This window comes from Oreochromis niloticus, unplaced genomic scaffold, assembly GCF_001858045.2.
Source record: "Oreochromis niloticus isolate F11D_XX unplaced genomic scaffold, O_niloticus_UMD_NMBU tig00000744_pilon, whole genome shotgun sequence".
Taxonomy (NCBI): Eukaryota; Metazoa; Chordata; class Actinopteri; order Cichliformes; family Cichlidae; genus Oreochromis; species Oreochromis niloticus.
In genome coordinates this window covers 273,113-284,332 of record NW_020327232.1, presented here as the reverse complement: position 1 = coordinate 284,332, position 11,220 = coordinate 273,113, and the positions used below count along the sequence as shown (strand labels likewise).

The 11,220-nt window shown below is 38.9% G+C and overlaps 1 protein-coding gene across 1 annotated transcript; it reads right to left on the bottom strand.

Annotated features, from left to right (window-relative positions):
- Positions 1-996: 996 nt before the first annotated feature.
- LOC100694388 (ribonuclease inhibitor) lies at positions 997-11,124 on the bottom strand. Its single transcript, XM_019355051.2, has 8 exons — positions 10,093-11,124; positions 6,946-7,119; positions 6,644-6,817; positions 5,905-6,066; positions 5,627-5,800; positions 2,362-2,538; positions 1,949-2,125; positions 997-1,247 (listed from the first exon to the last, which is right to left on the bottom strand). Exons 1-8 carry the CDS (start codon positions 11,094-11,096, stop codon positions 1,238-1,240), a joined length of 2,052 nt encoding a protein of 683 aa, XP_019210596.1. The 5' UTR covers positions 11,097-11,124; the 3' UTR covers positions 997-1,237.
- Between the last annotated feature and the right edge of the window lie 96 nt (positions 11,125-11,220).

The following is an 11,220-nucleotide window of genomic DNA, read 5'->3' as shown; positions in this document are numbered from 1 at the left end:
TCCAAACCATAAATGTATCTTATAAACCCCATTCCTACAAGACTGCTCAGAGTAGTTAAACCTTTACTTAAAAAGCCATCTCTAGACCCAGCTGTCTTAGCTAATTATAGACCAATCTCCAGCCTTCCTTTCATATCAACAATCCTTGAAAGACTATTTATCAAACAACTAAGAGATCATCAGCAGAGCAATGGCATATTTGAAGAGTTAGATCTGTTGAATCCAGAATTCAAAATCCTGCTCCTCACATACAAGGTCTTAAATAATCAGGCCCCATCTTATCTTCATGACCTTATGGTACCATAGTAACACTGCAGGCTTACTTGTTGTTCCTAGAGTATTTAAAAGTAGAATGGGAGGGAGAGCCTTCAGTTTTCAGGCCCCTCTTCTGTGGAACCAGCTTCCAGTTTGAATTCGGGAGACAAACACTATCTCTACTTTTAAGATTAGGCTTCAAACTTTCCTTTTTGATAAAGAATATAGTTAGGGCTCGACCAGGTGACCCTGAATCCTCCCTTAGTTATGCTGCAATAGGTGTAGGCTGCTGGGGGATTCCCATGATGCAGTGTTTCAGTCACCTTCCTCACTATGTGTTAATAGACCTCTCTGCATTGAATCATACTTGTTATTTATTAAAGCTGTTTGTTATTTGCTAAAGACATGCTCTTTCACAGCATGTATTTATCCTGTCTTCCTTCTCTCTCTCCAGTAGATGGCCTCCCTGAGTCTGGTTCTGCCAAAGGTATCTTCCTGTTAAAAGGGAGTTTTCCTTCCCACTGTTGCCAAAGTGCTTGCTCATAGGGGGTTATATTATTGTTGGGGTTTTCTCTGTATATATTATTCTAGGCAAGGGGTGTCCAACTCCAGGCCTCAAGTGCTGGTTTCCTGCAGGTTTTAGATGTGTCCTTGATCCAACACAGCTGATTTAAATGGCTAAATTACCTCCTCAACATGTCTTGAAGTTCTCCAGAGGCAATGAACTAATCATTTGATTAAGGTGTGTTGACCCAAGGTAATATCTAAAACCTCAGGAACACCTGTTGTAGGGTCTACCTTACAATGTAAAGTACCTTGAAGCTAGGGTTGCTGTGACTTGGCGCTCTGTAAATAAAACTGAATTCATTTGAATACCCAAAGACACATTGGTTGGGTTTGTCAAAAAAGCCTTTGTAGAATCACACTGCTTTCTTCCGTTCGGTCACTTTGTCTTTGTCTTCCTCTCCATCTTTCAAGAGTCTTACTTCACCCTGAACAGAACAACAGAGAATTAGAAATGTCTGGTCACTGACTACAACCCAGAGAAAATCAGCATGCTTTTACGGCGAGAACCCGTCATTTCCAAGCCTGAAGCAGCGCAAGAGTTATTTGTTTTGTGGCCATAACTCATCAGGATCCATCGGCTACTGCAGAGTTCTGCTTTGATATCCTCAAGGATAACATTACATTTAGATTTACTCTGAGTACTTTAAGCATTTTAGCCACAGTGTCTGTACACTAACTTCCCTGTTCTCTTTTTTTTCCTGTTTTCACTTGCGCAGAGTGAAAATCCAGTAAAATAGTCACTATTTTAGGGAGGTGCAGGATTTATATGGAGCAATTAATAAACCTAACTCTGAGTGCTCCAAATGTTTGAGTAGAGTAGAAACAGTCCAGTTACCATTTACCTATCTAATATAGACTCTGAAGAGTAAAGAGATATTTCCAAATGTGTTGTCCAGGTGATTTTGTCAATAAAGCCTCGCCTGCCTCTCCTTTGCCTAACTTTTACTTGCCCTTCAGAATCAGAATAGTTTAATAATTCCTAAGGAAACTATGTATTCTTGTTGTTGTCTCTGTCACTCATAAAGTTTCAAGGACATTTTTTTTTTTTTCACAAAGTTAATAATTTGAAACTGGGAAGCAATTTATAGTACAGTATATTTTAATCATGACAGACTGACTCATTCACCTTAGAGTCTCCAGTCTATATTCTGGACTCTGCATCAGACTGGACAATTGGTTTACTCCAGTGTCTCCCAGATGATTGTTTAGAGTCAAGTCCAACTCTCTTAGATGGGAGGGGTTGGATTTCAGAGCTGAAGCCAAGAAAGAACAGCTGAGGTTTGACAAACTGCAGAAACTGAGTCTGGAAAAAGAATTATAAACAGTCAGGCTTAAAAAAAAAAAAAAAAACTAATTAGTGTAACACGCTAATTATCGATTACTTGTGATTTAAGGTTAGTGCAATACAACTACAAGTAATTAATGGGCTTGACATGAATATATAACAGGCTTTGGAAATAACTCAGTATAATGCAAACTGTCAGAACTACCCTTAATCTCTATACATGGTTACAATAATTTATGAATGTGCGATCTAACCTGAGAATTTCCAGTCTACAGTTTGGACTCTCCAGGAAATCACACAGCTGCTTCACTCCTGAATCCCGTAGGAGATTGTTGTGACTCAGGTCCAGGTACCTCAGGTAGTAAGGGTTGGACTTGAGAGCTGAGGCCAGATAATCACAGCCTTTGGGCGTAATCTGACAGAAAGACAGTCTGAAAGAATAGAAAAGAATTCACGGATCTCTGATGTTTGAGCAAAAGACAGATTTCTTTATCTAGCTCTAAAGAAGCAGCTCAACCTGAGTATGTAGCAAACAATCTGACCTGTGGATTCTCAAATGTAGGCTTAAAACTAATTCAATTATTCATTTAACAACACAGAAATACAAACAAAAAGTCAAACAAATGCATGAAAGAAAAACATGTAAACTTTTAAAATTCTAAAATGAATCTTTTTAGAAGAGGTTAAGCTAACGTTAAAATGTCCTGTGATTGAAAGTTACAATTACATGGTAAATCTTATGAGAGAGATAGCGAGGCAATCCTTCCAATAGAGCTTGTAAATAAAATTTTAGCTAAGGAGGACCATCCAATATTTTTTAATAAATGATTTAATGGTAGGCAGAAAAATAATCAGCTGTGGCAGATTGTAACACACTCTGACACAGAGAATGATGGATATACAAGAATGCATATCAAATGCTTTTAATAGGTTGATGAAAAGTGATTTAATGCCGATGATTACCCAGGGCTTCAGTAATACCAAATACAAACACTGCCACTGACGCTGTTTGGTGACATGAAATAAATCTTGACTGTTCTCCCTGTAAATTGTTATGTGATTGCAGATACAGTTTCAGTTACACTACCATTCCACAGGTTTGGACGCAGCTTTTCATTTAATGGGTTTTCTTTATTTTTTACTACTTTCTACATCATAGATACAAACTGAAATAATCAACTATATGAAGCAAAATATATGGAAGTATGTAGCAAAAAGAAAAGGATGAATAACTGTAAATATGTCGTATTATTATTAAATTCCTAAAAGAAGCCCCCCCCTTTGGTTCGTTGACTGTGCTGCAAACCCTTAGCCTTCATTTAGTGAGCTTCATGATGTGGTCACCTGAAATGGTTTCACTTTACACATGTGCCTTGTCAAGGTTTATCTCTGGACTGCCTAAAGAAAGGAAGACCAAGAGTCACCTCTGCTGCTGAGGATAAATTCATCCGAGTCAGAAATTACAAGTTAACAGAACCTCAGATTAGAGCCCAGATAAATGCCACACAGAGTTCCAGTAGCAGACACATCTCTACATCAGCTGTTCAGAGGAGACTGTGTGAATCAGGACTTTATGGTCAAATAACTGCTATAAACCACAACTAAGGAAAAGCAACAAGCAAAAGAGATGTTTGTGCCAAGAAACAAAAGAAACAGACATTAGACCAGTGGAAATCTGTGCTTTGGACTGATGAGTCCAAGTGTTAGATCTTTGGTTCCACCTTTTGTCTTTGACAGAAAATGTAAATAGATGGTCTCTACATGGTTCCCACTGTGAAGCATGGAGGAGGAGTTGTGATGTTGTGGGGGTGCTTTGAAGGAGTCACTGATTGGGATTTATTTAAAACTGAAGGCACACTGAACCAGCATGGCTACCACAGCATACTGCAACGACATGCCATCATTGATTTTCTAACAGTACAATGAATTTTGTACTGTTGGATTGTATTTTTAAGAATCTAAAATATAAAATATGTTTTGAAATTTTTCACACATTTTTTGTTTACTACATAATCCCATATGTGTTCATTCATAGTTTTGATGCCTTCAGTGAAAATCTTCAATGTAAATAGTATATAAAGTGAAGAAATACCATTAAATAATAATCCTTTTACTGGGAGTGTAGTTTTACTTTTTTTCTACAGAAGATAATTTTGAGGATCGCTAGTAATTAAAGTCACTGTTTACTCCTCTACTTCTGTGGAGTGGGAGCATTTTTACATGTTTTCCATCATTTAGGAATTTTTCCTGCAACAAGTAATACATTAAAAATAAAACTCAAAGTTGGAGCAGATGGGTCAGTGCTGAGGCAGAGGATGGTGGGATGCTGCCCGTTCTGACCATTAGATTTTCTTAAGATTTAAAGCAGCCTAAATCAATCTAAATCTCTCTTATTATCTCGCTTATTAATGTAAAATAAAAATTTGTTATTGGAGTTTGAAATAATTTGTTGAGAACACAAATGTAGATATATCAGCTTTGTTATAAAAACAAGTGCTAAAATAAAATGATTAAAGCCTTTCAGATGTTTGACTTAATGATTACTCTCTTGACTTAAAAGCGAAAATGTTTAAAAGTTACAAATGAAAGAGAGTTACTTCTCAAATTTTAAAGATTTTCCAGAATATTTTCAGAAATATTATCAAGAACAAACAAAATTCATATTTAGCTTCTCTAAAGAGTCTAATACCAGAATGTCATTTACATCAGAAGACAGTTCCCCAGAATATAGCGATGGGGTGCTGGGAGCCTCCCAGCAGACGCTCTCTGGAGGCAGCTGAGAGATATCAGCAGGCAAAGCACAGTGGAGCTCTGGCAGTAGCCAAAGCAAAAGTAGTCTGTGGGTGGAGTTTGGTGAAGCCAGTTTGTTGAGTCAGCCTCAAAGCAATTCTGACAAACTGAGTCGGGATGGGAAAGCAGTGTTCTTCTCACATGGTGTATAATGTGGTGAGGTCTGACTGACTTCAACTGAGAATATAGTCAGGTGCTGGAATAAATCCCACCGACACACCTCGTATAGAAGATGCAGAGTCTGGGAATGAGCAGGACTCGCCCATCAATAGGGAGAAGTTCATTGAGGTAGTTAAATACGTTATTAGGGTGACTATAATGAGATTATGGATACAAGAGGTGAAATGAATTTTCTCCACAGGTTGGCGTACTGAAGACTTTTCAGGAGGGACTCAGTAAGGCCACTGTACTCCTTCAAATCAAAAAGAGCCAGCTGAGGTTGTTCACGCATTTGACCGCAACACCTCTTAGGCAAGGTCTTCAGGACACTCTTCTGTAAGTGACAGACATTATTTAATTGAAAGAATAATAGCACTTTTAGTGTTTCAGTTGAATATCCCTTGGTTTTAGAATATAAAACAAAACTCCTTGCAAATACATGTGTTGGATGAAAAAATAAACAAACATCCAATTGCCATTCAGCACATGTTGATGCTTATGGAACAGACCTGAAAGCCATACAGTGGACTTTAGCAAGATTAAAAGGTGCAGTAAGTATGACTTCAGTACCTTAGAGTATCCAGTTTACAACACAATGATTCTAGGGCAGTGGAAAGCAGCTTCACTCCTGAATCCTGTATCTTGTTCTTACTCAGGTCCAGCTCTCTCAGATGGGAGGGGTTAGACGTCAGAGCCAAGGCCAGAGAATCACAGCTAATCTCTGACAACCTGCATGAGCTCAATCTGAAAACAACACATCCTTCATTCATTACAGTATATATGAATGACACATTGGGATTTTGTCCAATATCAGTCTGTATCAATAAAATCTTAAAGTTCTGTTTAACCTGAGAGTCACTAGTTTACACTTTGGATTCTCCAGTCCACGAGACAGATGCTCCACGCCAGAATCCTGCAGATTGTTGTCACTCAGGTCCAACTCTCTCAGATGAGACATTAGAAATGAGATTAGATAGCGACTGGTCTCAATCAACATACAGCCTTTCAGCCTGCAATTAAAAATGAAGTTATTAAAAATACTTCAGTAGGTAGTGGTCATATTTGTCCATCACAACATTTAGAATCTAAATTTTAACCATTTTATGTGATACACAAAATCCTATCATAAAACCAGTGTTCATTTTATATTTATTTATTTTTTTGCACGCATGAAAACTAAAATACAAGTGAATAAGAATAATGTAAGTAAAATGGACAAATAAAAACATGATAAAAATGTTCTGGAGAGACAAGATTTAATCACAACTTCATGTCAAAAAGAATCAGACCCTTTAAGCCTGTGGAGCAACTTTCAAAAGTAAAATTATGGGAGACCTTTACATTAGTCAACACTAGACTAAAACTAAAATAACTGTGATGCCTAAAGGTTTATGCCTTTTATGACTAAAGCTAAGTGATGTTTTTGTGAAAAGATTACAACTAAAACTGTCCAAATTAACACTTGCACAAATATAATTTTGAAAAAAATATTAGCAGATATAAAAGTATTTTTTATGTCAAATATATGTAATCGTCACCAAAGCAATAATGCTAATGACCTATTACAACTGAACAATGCTGCCTGACCTCAAAATTTCAAGATGACATTCTGAGTTCTCCAGTTCAGCTAACAGTCGTTTCATTCCAGCATCTTGCAGAGAGTTAAAACTCAAATCCAGCTCCTTCAAATAGGATGAGTTGGATTTTAGAGCCAATGCCAGAATCACACAGGAACTCTCTGACAGTTTGCATTTCTGAAGTCTGTAGATAAAGGACAAATATCAAATGAAAAGATGTGCAGGAACAAGACATTATTGCACATTTGAAGCCATGACATTAAAATACAAAAACATATACGACATTCACCATGAAAGAACTGCTATACTAACTTCAGACTCTCCAGTCTACAATGTGGACTCTTTAGTCCAACAGATAGCAGCTTCAAGCCGAAATCTTGCAAATAATTCTCACTTAAGTCCAGTTCTCTTAGGTGGGAGGGGTTTGACTTCAAAGCTGAGGCCAACAATTCATAGTGAATCCCTGAGAGTCCACAGCCAGAAAGTCTGCAGTAAAAAGTTTATATTAAATGTAGTTAGTAACAAGGAGAGCAGCAAATGAACAACGAAAATGCAGATTAGAGAAAACTCAATAAATTACTTTGCCAAATAAAACAACCCATCTGAAATGCAGCGCAAACCATGAAAGAACCTCCACTGTGTTTTTCAGATGGCTGTATATTACATTGTTGGACCTCTGTCCTGGTTTCTGTACATCCTGACGATGGTTTAGCCCCAAAATATCACATTTAGATCCATCACTCAGACATTTTTCTATTGATTTTCAGTGACGTTCTTGTGTAATTCAACATACTATAGCATTTTTTCCCAAGTTTTCTGACTTAATAGCTTCTTGATAGTCACTCTTCCACCCAGACCATTTCTGATGAGGCTTCATTGAACAGTAGATGGATTCTGGACTGTGGTGTGAACCTACCTCTGCTGGAGGTTTCATCCTGTAAAAAAGGAATTTTTCCTTCCTATTGATAACACTGCCAAATCAAACATGCAAAGTTACTCTTGTTTAGCAGGGCTCTAGAGTGCGACCAATTTGGTCGCAAATGCGACCAAATTTTTCAGTGGTGCGACTAAAAAAAATATTTGGGTAACAAAAAAAAATAAAAAATCTCTGCAACTCTCCGTGTGGTCAACAACAGACACACATTATACCCCTATCGTGGACTAAACCAATCAGAGATAGTCAGGGGCGGGACCTCTGTGATTGGCCGTGGTCCAGATGAAAGTGCAGGTGGAAGAGAGAGGTGAGTAGCTTGAATAAAGCGATATCAGTTCATTAACGGATTCCACACAAAGACGGAAACACAGAGCGGACCCAACGCATCAGAATCAGCTTTGTCTTTCTCGGCTTTCTCACCCCACGGCCCGAACACGGACACGCTGTCGGAGCTTAGCGATTCTGATGCGTCGGGTCCGCGCTGTGTTTCCGTCTTTTTTGCGCTGATTCTGAGCTGCAAGTTTTGTCCCTCCAACCAAAATTCGCCGAGCCAGCAGCAAAAGAAGCAGCAAACTACGCTTCACATTTGATCAATGTCGTCATGAATTCCCTCTGACTTTTGCTGTTTTGCTTCCACCACAATAAAAATCACACTTCATGCACAGCTCTCTGTGTGTACTTGAAGAACAGTTTCCCGTCTCAAATCTCTGTTTTCTGCATTATTTATTCGCTTATTACCCACCAGTCTACCGTTGTTTACAGTGCTGTCGGCCGCTGTCTTTTTCTTTTCTTTTTCTTTTTTTCACTTAAATGACCTCGGACAAGAAAGCCTAATTTCTGCTGTTCAATACTGAAGAAATTTAAACTTCTTAAAATTATGCAAAATTGCAGAATATTGCAGAATATTTTTAAGGTTATCTGCTATAAAAAGGCAGACCAGGAAAATCTCCTTCATGTTTTTCTGTGTTTTATTCTCAGTTACTTTCACACAAAGGCATCTGCTGTGATGTTCACAATTCTGATGAAGTCTCATGTGTATCAGTACTGATAAATGATCAGAATTATAATATTTCTGACTGTCTGAGGCTAAATTGAATCGAATCAGGACTTTGAGAACCGGAATCGAATGGATTATAGAAATCAGTGATGGTACTCAGCCCTAGTGAGCAGCCTAGGCCTGACAGAAGTGGATGTAGCTGTGGGTAATGAGAAAAGATGAAAAAAAACGATTGATAACTTTTGTGTTAAGTTAAGGCCTGATCCGTCTGAAATTCATAGCCAGTGCTCTGACACGGTGCCATCAATCTTTGAATGCTGAAAAAGCAGCAGTGTATCCAGAAAACACATTATATGCTGCAATAAATGCACTGCTCAAGTGTCCCCTCTCCCCACTGCCTTTCAGCAGCAGGCAGCAGCAAACAGGTCGTCAGAGGAACCAAGATGATGATTAAGTTTAACATTTTCTACAATATTGACAAAGCAATTTAAGCACAAGTTTGTTAATTAATAATTTAGAAATGAATATTGTCTGTATGGACTTCCCCCTAAAGAAAGTGCACATGTAAAACTGCGGTGTTAAGCGATGCGGTTGAAAAATTTGAGTGCGCCTAACTTTTGTGCCGGTACGCCTAAATTTTTAAAGTTAGGCGTACCGGTGCGCCCATGGCAAAAAGTTAGTCTAGAGCCCCGTTTAGCAGAAAGTCACTCAAATGATTCACAGGTCAGTGTTAAGTGGCTTAAAAAAAGCATTCCTCTGAAAACAGTCAGTTAAAATGTCTGGCCTGAAAATAACAAGCAGCCAATGTTCACAAAAACATGTTGACAGAATTTCAGAAGTCCCTGAAACGTATTGCTCAAGAATATGAAAAATGGATGGATAGATGGATGGATGACAATGTTCTTTATTTCCTCACAACATGATGATCATAGAGCAGGGGTGGGCAATTCCAGGCCACGAGGGCCGGGTCCTGCAGGTTTTAGATCTCACCCTGGGTCAACACACCTGAATCACATGATTAGTTCATTACCAGGCCTCTGGAGAACTTCAGGACATGTTGAGGAGCTAATTTAGCCATTTAAATCAGCTGTGTTAGTTCAAGGACACATCTAAAACCTGCAGGGACACCGGCCCTCGGGGCCTGGAATTGCCCACCCCTGTCATAGAGTATACTTTATAGTCTCTATAAAAGTCAGGCTTTTTGTTGCTATGCTATTTTATGTAAATTTGTGAGTGCTTTGGCAACAGTAGGAAAGAAAAACTCAATTTTAACAGGAAGCAGAACCAGCCTCAGTGTGGGATGGCCATCTGCCATCATTAAGACAGACGTTAAGGAGAATAAGACTCTTTGTAAACCGTGTAGGTTTAGGGACTAGTAAAGCGCTATACAAATGACTAAAACTAAATGATGTTTTAGTCAACAGAGTTTAATAAAATTGAATCATAAATTGCTGTTTAATTAACACTGGCTGTCACATAGTAACAACAACTCTACAATGTTGATGTTTGTGCTACAATCTGGACTTACCGAGCCTTCTTACAGTTCCTCACAGCTGGGATTAGCCGCTGCTGTCCCTCCACTGTGGTGTTATATTTTGTCAGATCCAACTCATCCAGAACCTCCTCTGACATCTGCAGCATGTAGCCCAGAGCTGAGCAGTGAATTGCCGTAAGTTTCTCTGATCTGTTCTCTGACTTCAGGAACTCTTCAAGCTCCTGATGTATTGAGAGGTCGTTCATTTCCATCAGACAGTGGAAGATGTTGATGCTTCTGTCAGGAGAGATTTTGTGGGTGTTCATTTCCTTCAAGTTGTTTATGGCTGTCTGGATCATTTCTGGCAAGACCTCTGCCCAGACAAGCAGGTGGCCTAAAAGTCTCTGATTGGATTCCAGAGACAAACCATAAAGAAATCGAACAAACAGGTCCAGGTGTCCATTTTTACTTTCAAGGGATTTCTCCATCACAAGCGTAAGAAAGTCAGCTAAGGAGGGGATAACATAACCAGAGTTGGAAAAGAGTTCAGTATTACCATCAGAATCTTCATCATCAAAATCTTCATAATCAGAATCTTCATCATCAGAATGACTGTTTTGATACTCGCAGTTTTGCTCCAAGAATACTTTCAATACCTCTGTGTTTTTGTTGGTGTAACAGTGGAACATGTAGACTGAAGCCATGAACTCCTGGATGCTCAAATGAATAAAGCAGTAGACTGGTTTCTGAAGGATTAAACAGTCTTTTTTGAAGATCTCTGTGCAAATTCCTGAATATACTGAAATATCTGTGACATCCAGACCACATTGCTCCAGGTCTTCTTGGTAAAACATGATGTTTCCTATTTCCAGATGTTCAAACGCCAGCCTCCCCAGCTTTAGAAGAACTTCCCTGTCAGCCTCCGTCAGCTCCTGTGGACTCGTCTCATGTCCCTCATGGTACTTGTTCTTCTTCCTCTTTGTCTGAACCAGCAGGAAGTGTAAGTACATGTCAGTCAGGGTCTTGGGCAGCTCTCCTCTCTGCTCTGTAGTCAACATGTGCTCCAGAACTGTAGCAGTGATCCAGCAGAAGACTGGGATTCTACACATGATGTGGAGGCTCCTGGATGTCTTCATGTGGGAGATGATTCTGCTGGACAGCTCTTCATCACTGAATCTCCTC

What these genes read in the sequence shown, in the direction of transcription:
- LOC100694388 (XM_019355051.2), bottom strand. Translation starts at nt 11,096, where the DNA reads ATGTTGACTACAGAGCAGAGAGGAGAGCTGCCCAAGACCCTGACTGAC. An exon ending in TGTAGACTGGAGAGTCTGAA is followed by an intron (nt 6,818 to 6,945) that starts GTTAGTATAGCA and finishes CTTTATCTACAG; the next exon opens with ACTTCAGAAATGCAAACTGT. An exon ending in TGTAAACTAGTGACTCTCAG is followed by an intron (nt 5,801 to 5,904) that starts GTTAAACAGAAC and finishes TGTTGTTTTCAG; the next exon opens with ATTGAGCTCATGCAGGTTGT.